This window comes from Gopherus flavomarginatus, chromosome 4 (genome assembly GCF_025201925.1).
Source record: "Gopherus flavomarginatus isolate rGopFla2 chromosome 4, rGopFla2.mat.asm, whole genome shotgun sequence".
In the NCBI taxonomy this organism is placed as follows: Eukaryota; Metazoa; Chordata; order Testudines; family Testudinidae; genus Gopherus; species Gopherus flavomarginatus.
In genome coordinates, this window is record NC_066620.1 from 134,911,624 (window position 1) to 134,932,024 (window position 20,401).

General features: G+C 41.3%; 1 protein-coding gene across 5 annotated transcripts in view; it reads left to right on the forward strand.

Moving 5' to 3' along the window:
* The first annotated feature begins 466 nt into the window (after positions 1-466).
* Positions 467-20,401, forward strand: part of PDSS2 (decaprenyl diphosphate synthase subunit 2) — a 163,457-nt gene continuing 143,522 nt past the window's right edge. For 3 of the 5 annotated variants that reach the window (XR_007774119.1, XM_050951414.1, XM_050951413.1), the window contains exon 1: positions 472-1,316. Coding sequence is in view for 4 of the 5 variants with exons in the window: in XM_050951414.1 (XP_050807371.1) it covers positions 1,015-1,316 (302 nt within the window). In the remaining variant the exon portion in view is untranslated. Of the gene's footprint in view, positions 1,317-20,401 lie in introns of all 5 variants that reach the window. The other 2 variants (XM_050951412.1, XM_050951410.1) reach the window with 2 other exon arrangements.

Genomic DNA, 20,401 nt, shown 5'->3' on the forward strand with positions numbered 1-20,401 from the left:
TCTGGGGAGGGACTGTAGGGGGTGTCACTAGGGGTATGACAGGCTCTCTGGGGAGGGACTGGAGCAGATGTCACTGGGGGTATGATAACTTCTCTGGGAAGAGACTGGATTGGGTGTCACTGGGGGTTTAACAGGCTCCCTGAGAAGGGACTGAAGAGGCTGTCATTCTGGGTGTGACAGGCTCTCTGGGAAGGGACTGTCAGGGGTGTCACTGGGTGTGTGACAGGCTCTCAGGGAAGGGACTGGAGGGGGAGTCACTGGGTGTGTGACAGGCTCTCAGGGAAGGGACTGGAGGGGGAGTCACTGGGTGTGTGACAGGCTCTCTGGGAAGGGACTGGAGGGGGAGTCACTGTGGGTGTAACGGGCTTTCTGGGGAGGGGCTGGTGGGGGTGTCACGGGCTCCTTTGGGATGAGAACCCTGCTCTGGGTATTTCATCCTGCAGCCTCCCCCATACGGGAAGCAAACGCCTCCCTCCCCTCCTGACCCCGCCAGCTGAACACGGAAATTGAGGAAGCGGGAAGACTTCAATTCCGTAGTCGTCATTGCTCTACGTCTTGTGTTTTACGACAGCTAAGATGGCTGCCCCCATGGCACAAGCAGCCCGGGCTGGCGGCTGCCCGAGCATCGCCCGTGGGGAGCGGCGATAGCAGTAGTTTAGCCCCTGCCGGGGAGCGGGGCCGGCCAGCGCCGCGGAAGGCCGCTGCATCTCACCGCCGTGCAGCCCCGCGTCCTAGGCAGGGAGAAGGGGACCCGGGTCGCAGGGCTTGAGGGCCAGGCGCTGCGCGGGGAGAAGGGCTGGACACAGGGGGTGGCTTCGTATCCGGCCGCCCTTGGGTCGGAGCCTGTTGGCGGCGGTGACAGAGTTGGGGTGCAGTCGGGCACAGGGGCACTGAGGGGCTGCGGCAGGAGAACGGGGGGGGCTGGGCAGCATTAGCGCAGCCAGGCTGGGCGCGGCGGGCGAAAGCTATTGGGGGCGAAGCGCAGGGCTGGGGGTCTATTAAGAGGCTGGGATAATGTGTCCCCTGGTGTTGTTGCGTTGGGGGGGCTGCTGCTCCCGGCTGCTGCCGCCGCCGCCCCCCGGGCTCTGGTCTGCGCGGGGAGGAGGCGGCGGTGTGCGGTGGCGGAGGGGCCTGTTCTCGGGTTTCCCGTCTGCTGCGTCTCACTGGAGTAAAGTGGTGTCCGAGGCCGAGAAGATTGTGGGGTATCCGACCTCGTTTATGAGCCTCCGCTGTCTGCTGAGCGACGAGCTGAGCAACATCGCCATGCAGGTCCGCAAGTTGGTTGGGACCAAGCACCCGCTGCTGAACACCGCCAGGTAAACACCGGGGCCCACGCCCCTTCTACCATGGGTCCCCTTACTCAGATTTTGTGATTGTAATACATAAGATAGAGGCAACCTGTCTTCCTCCACTGCAACTCCTGTTATTCCTTCCACGAAGGGAAACCTGCCTTTGATAATGTCTGGACTGTGAATAGTTGCTGTTTAATCAGGGCTCTTGGTCTGGTACAGAGTGAGATTTTTAAGTCTTTACGGAAATTGTACATGTCACATTACAACATACTCCTTTTCCCAACATCTTCCATCTTTGAAGGAGAGAGACATTCCTCGCAAAGTCTTCTTTCTAATAATGGATGATCTCTTATTTGATGTTTGCATAGAGCTTACTTCAGTGTGGACCTGACCTTAGCTGAGTCACTAGGAGCTACTGTAATAGAAATAATAAGACTTATTGAGGTTGGTTTATTTGTCAGGAGTTCAGGATTATGAAGCTCAGCTAAGAGGGAGGTTGGCATTATACATAAGACTGATACGTTGTTTATGTTAACTGTAGCACTTTCCCATTTTAAAGGGTTTTAACACAACTGACGCATCCTCTCGGAAATTCTGCCTTAAATTGTGGTACACTTTTCTGCATACGGATACCGTCAACAGAGATGGAATCTGAATTTCCTTGCATCCATTTTTATTCAAAAATTGTCCCCTTCCAGTACATCAGTTGGAGAGTGAATGATTGATTTATTACATTTATAGTATGCAAAGAACTGTTTCACTGTACAAAGCTAACCTTTCTTCATTAACCATTGTACTTTCCAAATGTTGAGAACCACGTTTGGAAGAAACCATCCAAAGGAAAGAAAACAGGAAAAACTAGTCAAGTAAAGATCTCAAAATGATGCATATGTCAAACATATATTTTGTTAATAAGATTTTTTCAGAACATTTCTCCTGTTAAAAAATTAAGATGGTTACTGGCAAGTTTGTCCAGGGTGGTGGGACATATGAAATCAAGGGACAGAACTATCTCACTCAGTTATTGTGAAAGCAAAATGCTGATGAAGATGTACATGCTCACAAATAAGCAAAAGCAAGGTTTGTTCTGGACAGTATTTTCTTTGCCAATTGTAAGACACAAGAATCTGTGTCCAGATTACGGAACTCTTAAAGTATATTGTGTTGGTATGTTCTTGTGATTCTTAAAAAAATCTCTCTCCCTCAAAAAGTGATATTTTACATACTCCTATCACTAGAGTGGAAGAGATGTTATTGGTGAAAGTATATTCAAGGTTAACAAGACTCAAATTTTGTATGCATGGACTTTTGTGAAAAGGTTTAAAATGAAAAGTAACTTGTTCAAAACAAATGCTTAATTTCTCTCTTTAAAAGAAAATCTCAGTTGCCTAGTTTTCATGAGCAACTTTATAACACTTGTGTTTCAAACTCTGAATTAGTTACTATAAAAATATAAGATATGGAATGCTTGGATTGAGTTTTCTCCAATTGTTAGATTAAGTATGCCAGGATAGTGTTATATATGAACAATACTGATTGCATTGATCAAATTGTTAAAATATAGAGATCCATAAAACCTATGAAAAAGAAATATTTACTTTTTGTGGACTTTTGGCGTATTTGATGCCAGTAGGTTTTCAGTAAAAGGCATATTGAAGATTGCAGTACTAGCATATAATTAACTTGCTAATAAAATAAAAAATGGAGAGTATTTGCTGTTTTTGGCCTTTGAAAAAATATGGAGGGAAGAATTTTTGGTTGATCTCTTTATAGCTCTTAATCAATAGCATGATTTATGCATACCCTTCTAACAGCTTTTTAATTTAACCAAAAGGTGTTTTTGCGTTTGGTTATATTTAGTCTACAAAGCTTTAAAAATACAATGTCCCACGTACACTACAACTATAACAGAGGTGGAGGACCCAGCTTCAATACAGTTGGAAGTTTGTGTAATGGAAGCCTAGTAGTGTGTCTGTTACTGGGTGAAATCCAAAGTTTTATTCTTTTATACTAGTCAGAGTCTAACAGTGCTCCCATACATTTTGGGTAGAGGGGGGTAAACTATGTTGTAACCAGGGTAGGGGACAACTGAGTGTAGTCATGTTGTAGAGACACACACGATCAGAGCTGGCGTATGCAGATGGACTTCAATAGTGCTGCTTTTAATGTATAGTTCTTATTTTTATTGGTTTATTAATGAGTTAATCTGAAAGAAGTTGTTTATAATTTTCTCGGGAGCTATAATACTCCTATTAAAATGGTACATATGAACCACTCAGGGGCTTTATCCTGCAAGCTCATGGAGCATAAGCCAACTTCTTCAATAGGAGGCTGTGCATAGAGGACATGTACAATCAGGCCCACGGTTTGTTACTTCAGAAATTATGTGTTCAGAACCTCTTTGAAGCTTGGTAGTAAACTGACCACTTGTAGTGGGAATAAAAGTACAACATTCAGTCATACAAAAAGCTTGAGTTCTATCTGTATGTTTTTAATAATTTTATTCTTATTTTGCTACATCGACACAGAAGCACTTCCTATGGCCTTCGGTTATATATAGTATCAGAAGGGTTAATTCACTATTGGCAATACATTTAAATAGTTATGTACAAATTACTACCCTAACTTATTTTCAAGGATTATTTTGCACTAGTGAGTTTTTTGGTTCCTTTATTCCCTACAATATGTATATGTTTGAGATTTTACTGGTGTGTGTATATTTGACCATAAGTGTTGATTATTTATATTTTAGGCAAAGGGATTAGAGTGAAATTGATAGTCAGTGACCCATATTCTGATACACAGTAGCCTTAGTTTTTCAATACCAAAATTCTTAGGGTTTGTCTTTAAATTTTCTGATTATAGAATTATCTATATCTTAAAATTATTCCAGTTTTAAGTTTCCTTTCCCATGGTCATTGAGGTCAAGATTTTAAACATGCCTAAAGTTGGCTATTCCAGAGTTATTTAAAGATGTTTGATACATAATTCACGTTTATGGATGCTGTTTGTATTTATATTGGAAAAAAAAAGTTTGCTTGAATAAGTTAAAAATAAGACTATATGCTGCTGAGGTAGTCCAATTAGAAGTTAGGCATTGCAAGTATCTGCTTATTTTTTGGACTTGTATATGACATATTGGTTGACAAACTGGTGAAATTATGATTGCTCACAGCCCTCTCTGATTTCTACCCTCTACACCCTTAACTCACTTTGGCACGTGATCTTCTACAACCAACTCCTTTCCTTTGTCTTCACCTCTTTCTTCTTGTCTGGCTGCTTTTGTAGCCAGTCTTTTATAAAGACAGCTCTGGATTTTACAGACAGAAATATAGGTAGAAAAAATTCCTATTTGAGAAAAATGATGCCATTCAGAATTGCTGCTGCTCTGTCTTTGAAAATAAATAGCAACATATCCTATCATATTGAAAGCCCTTTGCATATCAATATTCCTATATATTATTGTTCCATCTGCTGTAGACTTGGTTCACTAGTAGTGAAAGTCAGCTTCTTTTGTAGAGTCAACCATTTCAAGAGGTGATCCTCTAGTTCAGTTTTATTTTATAGTTTGTTTTTTTGAGGGGAGGTTAAACGTTATTTCAGAAGGATTGCTGTCCAGTGGCTAAATCGTGTTACAGGGAATTGGGATTGCTGGGTTCTCTTCACAATTGTGCAGTTGACACTGTGACCTTGGGCAAGTCACTTAACCTTTCTGTGCTTTCATCTGTAAAATGGAAGATGTATTTTTTTTCCTGAGGTGTTACATTTAATTCATTGAGACTTATATAGAGCTGATCTTTGGATGAATGTTGTTGCATAAACAATTATGATAAAGAACACACAGCTACTGTTGTTACAATGTTCATCTTAAATGGAAGCTCTAGAAGTAAAGTTGCAATTTAAGGAGTGCTGGTGAATCTATTTGTAATCCCATGAGTCACTGTGCAGCTTTTCAAAGCTTTCTTTTTTCTTTTTCTGTATAATGAAGCGTTTTAAACAGAGCTTCAAAATAACATTTATATTTTTTCATTTTTTAGGCTTTTGGCTAACTTTTTTTTAGCAAAGCGAACAGGTGACTTCTCAATCATAGGAGGAAAATAAATCAGTTTCTTTTTAAAACAACAAGCAAAGAAAGTGTAATTGTTGCAAAAATCCACTTTTTCTAAAAAGACAGAGTGTGAATAAAATACAGTATTCTTGATTATCTTAACATCCCCTGAGAAGGATATCACTTATTTCAGATATATGTAATGGCCAATGTATCATTTATACTATCACTAAAGGAAATAGAACTGGTCTTGTATATACATTATGGGACACAGTTTACTTTGTAGCCATTTTATCCTGGGGTGGGTAGTGAGGAAAGAGCTGCATTTTAGTTCCATATAAAATTGCTTGTCATGATAGACGTAAGTAGACCTAGACACAGTGTGCATGGATTACTACAGAAAGAAAAGGCTTGGATTATCAGGGTTCTTTCTAGTGGAGTTTTTGCTCCTTGCAGGTTTTGGACTATATCTTAATTTTCATTTGTATTCAAACACTTAAACTGAGAGGTACAGTAGCTTTAAGATGGCACAGTTTCTGGTAAATTTTAAAAAATGATTTAAAATCAACAAGTACTCAATCACCTCAAAATTTGCATTCTGCTTTAAATGAATTTGTCATCCCAAAACTTGCTTATCGGTTTAAAAATAGCTATGTCCAAATATTGCTTCGTAGTGTGGGAACTGTTTCCAGTTCCTCTGTAACTTCTTGTAATGGTCTCACACTCACCTCTTATGAGCATCCCCTCTCTGTGTGTGCCTGCACTTACTCTGTTTGTGATGAGTCTTTGGTGACTCACCCTCCGGCCAAGTCCCACAGAGTCTGTATGTGAAATAAAAATCAAACCCCTTCTGCCATATAAGTACAACAGGGAGCCTATCTCAATGCTCTCTAAATCTCTTTATCTGCAGCTATGTTCCTGGGCTCGATCCTCAGTCAGTCCAACAGGGCATATTAAAGTATCCTGGTTCAAATGGTCTCTCAGCCCCTTTGGGCACTCTCAAATTGTCCCTGCTCTTTAAGCAGTCCCAGCCGTCACATCCACTAGGGTTCCCTCCCTAGAGACACTTTGCCTCTCTAGGCTTTTCTGGCCCCAACTTTTCTGCTGGGCCACTAAAAGAGTTCATTTCCTCTTCTAGGGTGCATCAAAGTCCAGGTCACTTTCCCAGTGGCTACAGAGGGAGGGGGAAAGAGACTCAGGCCCATCCTCTACTCTGGGTCCCAGTCCAGGGACTATCTAGATAGCAGCCATCCACTACATCCCTTTAGTTAAACTGCATTTCTGCTACAATTGTCTGGGCCACTTCCCCATGGACACAGCTAATTCTTTGCCCTTATCTCTGGGCCTTGTCCTGGTTGAGTCCCAGCAGCCAGTGCGGAGCTCCTTTGCATTCCCCCAGGTCTCTGCCAGAACTTCTCTGTCCAAGGGCTCTCAGCCAGGCACACTATCCATACTCTGTCATCAAGGAACTGACTCTCATCTGCACTGCAACTCCTTTTATATGGGCCTGCTGGGTCTGGACTGGCTGCTTCCTGCGGCCTCTCTCTGATTGGCTGTGTCCCATGCCACTGCTCTAGGCTGCTTGGAGGACTCTTTCCACTTCCCTTTTCTGGAGCGGGGTCTGGCAGGGCTACAAGGCTCCAGAAGGTGGTCTCAGGGCCTAGTCCACTTTATCACACTTGTGTAAATAATTTAGGTGTAAATTACCCACAAGCCATTGTAATCTGTTATTTATTAAAAATTGTGAGGTAAAAAGAGTTACTTTAATATCTCGGAGTTATTGCATTTGTGCTTTTTACCAAAGATGCCTGTGTAAACTGAGTTACAAATATTCACTGCACTAATTTAGGAGGAATGAAATTGTGTAATCTCACTATAACAGTGTTGCACAGTTGGAGGACACTGGAGTTATATTTTAGGAGAGTATTTAACTTGAAGACTCTTGATTACTGGGGAGGATGCATGAGCAGGTAAGAACCTGGTTTGCTGTAGGATCCTAGGCCAAGTTTGCAGAGGTGGCAATTACAAAAAACATTTCTGTACTTATAAACCAAACTATTACTACAACACACATGGAAACCCTAGTAATTGTTTACCAAGTCACTTTTCAGAGTAGAACTGTTTCTGAATGAAAATGTCCTTAACTCTGTTACCACCTCATTAACACACTTTCAGTTTTAAGCATTTAATTTCACAATTAATTAGAATAACTAGGAATCCCTGAAAACCATATGGCTGAGTTTTCATTGCCTTTATCTGGCATCCCTATTTTTTGCAAAGCTGAGAGTATTGTACTGGTTAAGGAGGAAGGGACAGGGGTTTGTGTGAACCCTGGGAGGCTGGCCAACAACCTGAGCTGTTGAAATTGACATCAGGCTACCAGAACCTGCATGTGCTGCCTGTTGTGGTGTTGCTCTGCATCAACCATAAGCCCTTTTGGTGAGATACATTCCACCCAACAGATGAGTCCACTGCTACAAGGTCAAATTAATATGGAGTTGCTTGTTCTGACTCTGGGCAGAGGCTCAATTGGTGTGCAGGCTTCTAGTGACCCAGCCTGTGCAGACATCTGCTTTCCTACTCCTCCTCATCCATACCTCAGGGGCAAGCAGGACACTGTAGAACAAAGATAGTAATGTAATCTCTTGTGATACTTAAACCCCCATCTCCAAGAGTCATAAGAATCTCAGCTTTCATTTAAAAATAGTTTTTAGCCCTCATGTTCAACAGAGAAAAGCTTGGAAATGTGAACCCTAAAGACTCAAAACCTAAAGGTAAATACATCCCTCCTCTGATATTTATTTATTTATTTATTTATTTATTTATTTATTTTAAATCTCAGTTTTTTTAAAATGCAAACTAGATTTTTGAGGGCCTGACTCATGATTTTTGAATGCTTCGGGTTGGCAGTACTGAGTCTGTTTCTAGAGAAAGGGACAAGTGATTGTGTTAGACATGTATATTAGGTGTTCCATTTTTTAATTTGGAAGACTGATAATCCATTAATGCTTTTTATTTATTTTTTTGCACTACAGTCTATTTGGACTGCAGAAATAGACTGGTTAATTTCACTTTTGTTTTTTGTCAGGTCTACATTGTGGTTCATGCACTGTCAGGAGGAGGGTTTACAAATTAAACCTTGTTTCTTGAATCCTATGCCAGGACAACATATACGGAAGGTGTGTGAAAGAAAATGGTAAATTAGGAGAATAAAGTCCCGATAGCGTGGTGGTAATTTCCTGCAAAGAGCAGGAGCTAAAGACTGGTGGCACCAGACACATTCATTTGTTAAACTTATAAATATTTATAAGTTTATAAAAGAATGAACTGTGATTCAGAGGTGGATTAGAACTGATAGATTTTATAAAAGCAGTGAGTTTTAAGGAGAAAATTGAACAAGGAGAAGGTGATTTATTAATGTTTGAGGCATAATGGTAGCATGGAAGAAGGTGGCGAACCATAAATCATGTGGACCATATTCCTTTAATCTACCTAATTGCTGAACTAGAAACACAGAACAAATTGTTCAAGAATAATAATGTTTACTGGTTAGAATATAACATTTTCATGTGTAGTAAACTTTAGTAGTTGGTCATCTTTTCCCTTAATCTTACCAATTTTCAATACTGGGAAACATCAGAAATAATCCCATAATAATGGCATCTTAAGAAGATACTTCAGGTAGCAGAATGACCTACTGAAAATGGCTTAATCTGGCAGCAGATGATTGGTATCTGTAGATGGAGGGAGCGCATGTATTTTCTTATTTGGATGTCTGGTTGATCTGCCTTGAATAGATGTGGAGATTTGTTCTACCACTGGGATGCTGGATTCATGAGGGCCAGTTTCTGTTTTATCTGCACAAATTCATTGGGGTAAAACCTTTTCTCCCTCTACCAATTAAAACTGTTTTGACTGACCATCAGTAGCTTTCTTCTTTGTTGCATTTAAAATGTATCATTTTTAGGGCTTGAAAAACACAGATGCCCAGTGGCTAATGAAACTTTCTCTGAAAGTAGCCAGCAACAGGATAGTGAAATTGACAAGTAAAGTATCTGGTCACTTTATAGCTTCTGCCTGGAGACAGCTTCAAAACTGATGATGGTGATTTAAGTTTCACTGAGTTGCTGAGGGTGTAAGGGACCTCAGAGGCATAGATTCAATCTGCTGCTGGGTGAGAGGTTAAAACGAGTTTAAATTGTTCTCTTTTAAAATTTTTGCAACATGTTATAATGAAACTTTTTATAAAATGTGTGTCTGCATCATGGAGGTGATTTGAACATCCATGATGTTAACTATAAGGGCATCAATCCTGTAATGACATTCTTACAAGTGGATTCCTGTGCTTACATGGAACCCTATTGATGTACCAGAGACGTAGCCATTTTAGTCTGGATCTGTAAAAAGCAACAGAGTCCTGTGGCACCTTATAGACCAATAGAAGTATTGGAGCATAAGCTTTTGTGGGTGAGTTCCCACTTCATCAGACGCATGTGGTGGAAATTTCCACCACGTGTCTGATGAAGTGGGAACTCACCCACGAAAGCTTATGCTCCAATACTTCTATTAGTCTATAAAGTGCCACAGGACTGTACTGAAGTAGTTGAAAGCACTAACCATCACCACTAAAGCAGACTGTTTTGCTGGCAGTACTATCAGAAATGTGAAGAGATTTCTCATATTTGGTATGTCTGCCATTAATCGCATAACTATTGATATATTTGTCTTTAGACAGTGTAGAGTAGTAACATGTAAAGCCTTGATGTGTGTTAGGGGGCTTATTCCTTCACCTTCTCACTTCCTGGTCCTTTTCGCATGAACAGAGAGCAACAATACCCGAAGTCCAAAGGTGCAAACAATTCAATGTTTATTGGGGTGAACTTCCAGCAAGCATGATTCCAGTTTCCTTCCTTAGTGTCCCCCTTCCCAGCTCTGACACCACAGGGCCTTGCCTGTGTCACTGTCCCTATTTCCTGTTCTGATTTCCCCCCCCTTAGCAAAACATGATCCCAATTCCCCCACCCCCAGTCCCTGTTCCCATTCCCCCCTTACTTCCTGATTGACTGCAGACTATACAGTAAAACTTGAGTTCTGCTTAGCTAAACCTTAACCAATCATTTTACAGAAATTTAGCTAACCAATCCAAACATACTATAACATGGTTATTTAACCAATTATATCCCACCACCTTAATTGGTTTACACCCAACAAAATTAATTATACAGCAAACAGAAACAATCACAGAACCAGACAGAGATTATACAGACAAACAATAGGGAAGTGAAGACTACAGTGACAGAACAATACAGAAATGAGGATTTCACATCCCAGCTATTGATAAGTGAGTTCTTGCCAGACAGGATGCTATCAAACTAAGTTTCCTTTTACATCTTCTAGGCTCTTCCCTTTCTCTGGAGGTGATAGGAATATCAGGACAGGATTGTATTCCTAACAGCCCAATAGCACCTTATTTCATTGTGACTAGTCTGGAATGTGAGGATGTTCCCATACACTTCCCATGTTGGCCAACACTTTATGGTTGGCCTCTGCTGCTTAGCTGAAGGCCTTAGCCTAAGAACCAGGCCTCAGACTGTCACAGTAATAGAAGGCCCTGACACCAGCAGACAGTGATTTTGATTCTTTCTTTTATACCTCTATAACTAGCTAAGTGATAAGAATACACTAAATTCTGAAAGTATATGCCTTTGCAGACAGGCCTGAATGTCTATATCCTAACAATGTGTTTTAGGAGTGTTGAATAATCTGAAACTGCTAATCAAGTATCAGGCATGGGTTTCTGCAACCATATTCATAGCCAAAAGAGTGATTCTAAGAATCTGGAGATTTGGTATCTTTGTATGTATTTTGGCAGAATGAACTGTTAAGGAAGGCTTGTGTGGGGTAGGGATAGGAGGAATAAGTTTTTGTTAGGTAGAAAGAACTGGAAGAAGTGACATAGCTTCTGCATATGCGTGTAAGGCGCTCCAGTCCATATTCATCTGATTGCTTTGGTATTTTTCCTCTAATCTCTTGCTTTAACTTTAATTTACAGTTCAACCTTGAGTATTGTCATGTGGAGACTTGGGCAAGGATGTTTAGGTGTCTGTTATGCTACATCACCCACAGTGCCTGGCTGCAGGAAGGAGGAACGAGAGAAACAAATATGTGCTACTATTCTCTCCTTCCCCAGATAGATTTTTGGTTCACTTTCAACATGAATAGTACCATGTCCTGTCACTGCTGCGCCACGCTTTGCCCAGTAGCAGTGTGAAATTGACACCATTTTTATCAATTTTACTTGTTACCAGAGAGTTTTGAGCAACTCTATGGGAAAGTTTTTTCTGTCAGCAGACTCGGGAAGACAGAACTGCATCAGTTATCATTCAGTTCACATCTGGAAGGTTAACTACACAACAGTAAAGGTTTTTAAAAAAACAAACCAAAAAAAAACCTTTAAGTAAAGTGAATGATTCAGTTCTGTTGAAATTTGTGATGTAGAGCTCCTCAGTTTTAAGGGCATCCTTCACTCTAATTGGTTTATTCAAGTCCTCATTAAAAAGTATGGGATTTGTGTTAAACAAAATTCAATTCAAAATTGATTTCTAGAGCAACTTTCACATGGCCCTTTTGGTGGTGGTGGTGATGACCTATTTCAGAATCAAATGTGTATGGTAATTTTAATTCTGTAATATAGTCAGTGTGATCGAGTTAAATTGATAGCATGCTCGCAATGCACTGACATCTCTTGGTTGATAGTGTCACCACTTGAGGTTTGTGTGTGTGTGTGTGTGTGTGTGTGTGTGTGTGTGTGTGTGTACACTTGCTGTACTGTCCTGCCACTGTAAGGGTGTGATAGGTAATGGTCTCAAACAAGCAATCCTAAAGAATTAGAATGTAAAAATACCGACTTTGCATATAGTCTTATCTTTTCATTTGCTAAGATTCACTCTTTATTTGTACAGTATTCATAACGTAGTGCTCATGAAAGGAATGGGAACTCATGCTTTGGTATAAAAACCATGCCATAGATAGTACTAGCTTTTAGCTATAGTGAATATTGTGTTAGAAGTTTTGTCATTCATCATATAAGCTTCTCCACACACACATTACCAATGCACATCTAGTCATAAGGTACAACAATCTTTCCAGCTGAATCCTTTGCCTCTCCTAAGCAAAGTACAATTGGGTGTCAGTTTTGTGATGTGGACATACAATAACTAGGGATTTGGTTGAGATAATTAAATCCACTTGCACGTTTTGACAATTTCACATTTATTATTATTGCTATAATTCTCATTTAAGCATCTGTAGTGAACCCAGGTTTTCAGTACTTATGCACATAGTGCATTAGCCCGCCACGCAAAACAGTCTTGGTAAATGAAATGTGCTCAGTAGGAGAAGAGGCTGGCTAGTATATCCTGATGTAAATAATTCCAACAGAAAATGTGGTCTTCTTGACATCAATCATTTCTACTATTTTCATATGGAATCTAGATTTCCATGGGAGCACTTGCGTTACGCTGATTTGTTGCAGAGAGTACATTTCTTGCAAATCTTAACATTTCACCAGAATTTCACATACAACTCATATTGGCAAAATGGAAAGCTTTGGGATTTCTTAACTTTGATTCAGCACATATGAAGAAGAAATTGAATGCATAATGTACAAAATATGAATGCCAGTCAGCCCTGACAAGAGATGGCACAAATGACAGCCAGTTACTGTTACAAAAATGAGATGAGCTTAAACTAAGAGAACAAATGGGAATACCTGACAAAGGATCAATCTGGACTGACTTGTGATGCCATTAACCTGCTTCACGCTCATTGTACTTGACACACACAGTACCATCAGCTCTTTTAAAAAGCGGCAACTATTTAGGTTCACATATATGCTTCTTAACTGTATTGCACAACTAAATTGCAATTTGTACATACAAATATTAAAAATGAGAAATTGAATGTACTATAGGGCTAGTGACATGTCAATGTGTTTGTTCCTGGCAGCAAAAGACAACTGACGAATAAGTTCAAAAAACATTACTACATTTCTGAATAAAGAAGAAAATTGTGAGTATTTATATAATACAGTGAAGTAGTTTTAAGGAATTTTCTTTCTAAACCAGGAAGGGAATTACTTACCAAATATACCTTATACAAACTACAAATAATAATAAATGTCACAGCTCAAAGTTTAGATACTTGATAGGATATGTCTACGCAACTGCTAGACACCAATGGCTGGCTTGTGCTGACTTGGGCTTGTGGGGCTTGGGCTGTGGTGCTGTTTCATTGCTGTGTAGAGTTCCAGGCTTGGGATGGAGCCCAAGTCTGGAAGTCTACACACAGTAAGACAGCCCTGCAGCCCGAGCCTCATGAGCTCAAATCATAGACATATCCTTAGAGTCAGAATTGTACTTACAGCCCAGGGCTCTATTTTGTTACTTGTGATATTTTTCTCCTCTCTCTTTTGCTTCTGCATTTAAAAAGGCTAATATTCAGTTTCCAAGATTGGTTGGGATGTTTTGTTATTAAGGCTTTTTTAATTGAATCAGTTACTTCGGTAACTTTTAGAATCAATTTGTAACAACTCTTGTTTATTAGATATTTTCTTTCTTTCTGTCCACCTTTTCTTTTACACCAGCTGCCTTCTACTGTTTTTTCCCCTGGTATTCTAGGGCAACATTAGGGCCCTGTTTATTATTATTTGAGGTTATCCTTCCCAAAATTCCACTGGCATGATAATGTAGATTCCTTTACAGTTATATTTTACTTTATGTATCAGAGGGGTAGCTGTGTTAGTCGGGATCTGTAAAATGCAACAAAGAATCCTGTGGCACCTTATAGACTAACAGACGTATTGGAGCATGAGCTTTCGTGGGTGAATACCCACTTCATCAGACGCATGTGGTGGAAATTTCCAGAAGCAGGTATAAATATGCAGGCCAGAATCAGTTAGGAGATAACGAGGTCAGTTCAATCAGGGAGGATAAGGCCCTCTTCTAGCAGTTGAGGTGTGAAAACCAAGGGAGGAGAAACTGCTTTTGTAGTTGGCTAGCCATTCATAGTCTTTGTTTCATCCTGAGCTGATAGTGTCAAATTTGCAGATGAACTGAAGTTCAGCAGTTTCTCTTTGGAGTCTGGTCCTGAAGTTTTTTTGCTGCAGGATGGCTACCTTTAGATCTGCTACTGTGTGTCCAGGAAGGTTGAAGTGTTCTCCTACAAGTTTTTGTATATTGCCGTTCCTAATGTCTGACTTGTGTCCATTAATCTTTTTACGTAGGTATTGTCCAGTTTGGCCGATGTACATAGCAGAGGGGCATTGCTGGCACATGATGGCGTATATGTGGTTTTTGTATAGAAATTGTGTTTTTTGTCTAATGAAACTCCATTAATTTTTCTATTTCGCTCTGAGCACCATATCTGTATCATGCTTTCAATATTGCGCTTTTGAGAGTCCACAGTATCATGTAAAGTGTCTGAGTAATTATAAAAAAGTTAACTATAAAAACAAATCCTTCCCCAAGCCAATGCAATGGTACAGAGGCAATGCATCTGTCTACAGGAGATCAATTTTTCATCTGTCCCTGGTCCCTTGTGCCCTGGCAGACAGAAGCTAGAACTACTGTGGAATCTGTACATTATACTTTTGAGCCTCTAAAGAGAGACACTGACACTCTGTCTCCCTATATAGTGTGAGTCATTATTGACAGGATCCAGAGGAAATAATATTTAGCCATCATTTGCCATTGCGAGACCCTTTTGATGTTCACAGCACACAAGCCCCAAGGGAGTGGGAAGAACAGGAACGTGAAAGAGGGTGGGAGGACATTCCTCCTTGCTTTACCACACATTAATGAGTGCTATTCTCTGTGTCAAAAGTGTTTCTGCTGTTGGATTTTATAGTACGTAATAAGATACATCTTTCATTTTGTTCATCATATTAGCTTTATAAAAACTGATACGAATAGTCTTGTCAATAGGAAAGTAGGCAATCAATCCGTTTAACAACTGTACAGTGTCATAGCAACCAACTTTTAAAATAACAGATTCCAAAATGATGTGATCAAAAATAACATCAGAGAACAAATGTTTTATGTTGCTGTTATAGCAACAGGAATATAGAGATGTTTTTTGTTTGTGAATCATTGGGTTCATATTTCTGTCATGTGACTTTTGGACTTGCAGATTTTTTTTAAATTGAGCCTACTGCCTGATCAGGGATGTGTTCCAACTGCAGCTCCCTCAAGGACCTCAGCATCTCTATTTGCTTGGTACTTGGTCAGCATATCATTCACTCCTGCCCCTCTATCAGCCACTCCTGCCCCTCTCTCCTCTCCTGGCTACCCGTTCTGAGTTTTTCATTTATTGTCTCTCTCCACACTCTGTGCTCGCTATCTATAGGATCAGATGATTGACGCACTTCTCTAAACATGTCCTCCTTATTATTTCTTGGTCGCCTCCTTATCTGCTGATGTGTAGGAGGTGGTTTAGGAAGGGGATCAGTACAAGCGCCTTGGGACGCTATTCTGAATACTGGCACTGTTTTCCACAGTCAGGGGTGACTCAGAGCTGATATAGACTACTGAGACTAACCGAGGATGCAAAGGTGCATCTCCTGCATTGTGGCTTCAGACCAGGTCCTTATGTTGCTCACCTGTGTGCTGCTTTGGTTCCTTTAGAAGTAATTGTCAATTGGCATGGCAAGTGGAGGAAGAAACAAGCTGTTCTGCCAAGGAACCTTCGGCAGAGGATTGCAGAGTACCTCCAGGAAATTTTCCTAGAGATCTGTGTGGAGGATTCCCAGGAGATCCCGGTATGCATTAACAAACTTTTCCGCAGGGCCCACATTGTGTAGCTGTAAAGGGGAACGAGAAGCAGATGCAAACAGACCTGTTGTTAATTTCTATCCCTTCTCCCACTTGTACCATGTAACAGAATTAAGGATACCTCTACCTCATGTCACCATGCAGTATCAAAGTAAAAAGAGTACTCACCGGAGCTCCCCTTTCCTGCTTCAGGCATGCCAAGGCCAGAGTACTGGGACTGGCAAGACTCTTCCAGTGTCAAAAAGACATCCTGGCTCACTGCACCACCCGATGACCATGTCATGTATCTCGCATCCTCCTCTAACTCCACTTCCTCATCTACCACTTCATCCTGGGGGCTGTCTCTGTTGGCCACTGCTTCAGTCCTCTCGAAGTATCAATGAGGCTCTTGGCAGTGGAGGTGGAGTCACCACCAAGGATGGCATGCAGCTCGTTGTAGAAGCAGCATGTCTTTGGCGCCGCACCAGAGCAACAGGTGGCCTACCTTGCCTTCTGGTATGCCTGCCTCAGCATCTTGATCTTAGCATGGCACTGCTGCGTGTCCCCTTCATGCGCCTTTTCCTCTATGCCGTGAGCAAAGTTCCTACGGCTGGAGCGGAGCTGTGACTGCACAGCCTCCCCTCCCCACAGACCCAACAATTCCAGTGTACTCCAGGAGTTTGCTGTGGAAATCCAGCATGGTCATCTGGGAAGATGCTATGTGAACTCTCCACGCCAAGCAAACAGGAAGTGGAATCTGAAAAATTCCTCGGGCTTTAAAGAGGGAGGGGCACATGCCTGTGTACTTGGCTGCAGGCAGCGGAGTTGTAACTGCTGACCAGAGCAGTCATGATGGGCATTGTGAGATACCAGTTGGAGGCCAGTTAGGGCAACATAAACTAGTGCAGTGTTTACACTGACAGTGTCACTCTAACTCTGTCGCAAAAAGCTCTATGCCTCTTTTCGGAGTGGTTTTATTATGTCGACATAGCAGGAGAGTTAAATTGGTGAGAGGAGTATTGCAGTGTGCACATTTCCACTGTTTTGTTAATGAAAGCTGACTTTTGTTGACAAAACTGTGTAGGGTAAATGAAAGCCTAAGTCAGTGTGCCTCAAGGCAGGCGGTCAAGAAACAGGCATGGACCCCAAACTGGTTGTATGTTCTACAATTAGATTTCACCAACCAAGTAACAAGTGTGAACTCCACAAGCACCATAACAGCCTTAACATGGAGTCACAGACAGTCCTGTTGGGTGCCCTGGCCTATCTTGCCACCCAGGCAAGCCTGCTTTTGTGATAGATGGTCCCTTACACCAAAAATCACAATTATAATGAGATTACTCCTGATCCCAAAGGACCAATCACTTTTCCTGAGATCTCAAACCAAAGACAACATTTGTAGTCAATCCTATAATACTAAAGAAACATTTATTAAGTAAGAAAAAGAAATGAGCTATTTACAAGGGGAAAGAGATAAACATACACATACAAATGAGATGCAGTCTTAGGTTCCAAAAGGAAATAGTAGCCATTATAATGTACAAACTCATTATGTCCTTTAGGGCTAACCAGTGCCAAGCAGCTTGGGGGTTTCTTGCTTATGCTTAAAATTTTGCCCTGTCCAAATTCCAGGCAGTGTTAACAACTCCTCCTTGGCAAAGATTTTTATGCCCTTCCTCCAGTGTGATTGGACGAGGGCTTGTGCATGTCTCCTTCGTGGATGTGGGGGAGGCAATCAACAAAGTCTCTTGTCTACTGATGTTCCACAAAGGTTTGTCTGGTATATATGGACCCTCTCTTGTTGTGGAGAAGATGACACCTCTTGTGGTAAACTGACATTTCACACTTGGTAATGCTTCTTTCCAGTTTTAGCAAACACTTTTTTTTATAGTTATAGAGCAAACACATAAATATTACCTTATAACATCTATACCCTATGTTATGAGGAGATTACTGCATGCATCCCAGAAGCATTTCATAAAGTCTAAACACATTCTTATAACTCTATTTCAACAATACTAACACACTGGTTTTGAGCTATGCATTTGTCAGTGTTCAGTGAGGGCAAGGGCCTTGACATGATCTGGCACCAAGTCTGCCAGCATCACAAGTTCAGTCTCTCAGAATGTCAAATTTATATTTAATATGTTGTCCGTAGCTAGTACTGGTGCCTTTAATTTTGTGCACATTTGAGAATTAGTTATTAAATGCTAGTTTCATGTTCTTATAGAGCTTTGCAGTGGTCTAAACACCTCTTTCTGGTTTCTGAATGCTTTAGGAGGCATGCATACAATGGCATGCTTTAAGAAGGCTTTAATAGAAGACTTCCTAAAGTCTGCATCATCCCAGTGCACAGGACCATGATGAGTGGAGTCGCAGATAGGTGTTCCGGAACCTGGTGCAAAGGGAACCTGGTGCAAAGGGTTTAGGGAGGAATGGATTCCATCCCTGAACTGCTTTAAATTCTACGAGTCCATGTGCATCTTAAGGTTTCAATACTAACTCTTTCCAGTGAGAGCTCTGAAACATTTATGTGTGTGGGATGGATAGATGGACCGAGGAAATTCCAAAGTAACAACTTTAATCTGGAGTTGAGTGAAATATTATTTCACTCATAGGAAAACACTTAGAAAGCATTGCAGACCACAGAACCACACCCACCCACTCCTGTAGTAGGCCCATAACGTCTGGCTGAGTTATTGAAATCCTCAACTCTTGATTTTAAAAATTTCAAGTTATAGAAAACCCACTATTAACTCTAGTTTAAACCAGCAAGTGACCATCCCCCATGCTGCAAAGGAAGGCAAAAATCCTCCAGGGTCTCTACCATCTCTTCCTTTCTGGCCTCCCAAATGGCAATCATTTAGACCCTGAGCATGTGGGCGAGATGCACCAGCTAGACACCCAGGAAATAATTCTCTATAGTAACTCAGAGCTCTCCCTATATAGTGTCCCATCTCAAGCCATTGGAGATATTTGGTGATTTGTGACATTCCCCTCTGGTGTTATCTGGACCTGTGATCTGCTAGGTCACTCCAGTTCTTGACTCTGGGAGCCAGCCTTTCCCTGCTGTGCTGTGAGAACCTCCACTCCTGGGCTGTTCACTCACAGCCTCTGGCATGTAAGCTGCTCCTTGGATTGTGCAACCAAATAACACTAGCCAGTGTCTCCGATCCCAGACACAACCCTAGGAACCTCTGTCTTGCAGTGTCCAGTTATGCCTGCTGAACACTGCAGGCTTATATCAGTTCATCAGTTTAACAAAGAAATTGTTATGCACCAGGCTTGTTATCCCCAGGGGAGTCTCTGAAATGCTTCAAATCAGATGCACTGCTTCAGGTAGAATAAACAAACAGATTTATTAACTACAAAGATAGATTTTAAGTGATAAGTCAAAGCATAACAAGTTGGATTTGTTCAAATGAAATAAAAACAAAATGCATTTTAAGCTGATCTTGATACTTTTAATGCTCTTACAAACTTAGATGCTTCTCACCACACGCTGGCTGATTGCTCTTCAGCCAGGCTCTCCCCTTTGATCAGCGCTTCAGTTGCTTAGTGGCGATGTCTGTAGATGGAAATGGAAGAGAGAGGAAGAGCATGGCAAATGTCTCTCCCTTTTATCATGTCCTTTCTTCTCTCTTGGCTTTCCCCCCCCACTTCAGGGCCAGGTGAGCATTACCTCATCGCAGTCCTAAACTGACCAAAGGAAGGGGAGTAACTCACTTGAGAGTGCAACAGATCCTTTGTTGTTGCCTAGGCCAGTGTCCTTTTTTCCTGTGAGGCTAGGCTGGGTTTGTCCCATGCATGCCCTGATGAGCTGTGAACTGCCCCTTTGCTCCTGGAGAATTTTTGCCTGGGTTTACTTTAAGCCATGAGAACACACTCTCAGCCTCATAACTATATATGTGAAATTACAACCTATAACATTACTATGAGAACAATGCTCAATGCATTATGAGCCTTCCAAAGACATCTGACATGACAAACTTCGTATTAAATACCACACAATCATAAGGATGAACATGGCGGTGCTGGGGATGGGCCATATGCCATTGTAGACAACTCCTCATACTGTTCCCCTCCATAAATTTATCAATATCGGTCTTGAAACAACTTAGGTTTTTTTGTTCTTGTTACTACGCTTGGAAGGCTGTTGCAAAACTTCGCTCGATGTTTAGACATCTTCGTCTAATTTCAAGCCTAAACTTGTTGATGGCCAGTTTTCATCCATTTGTTCTTGTGCCAAATTG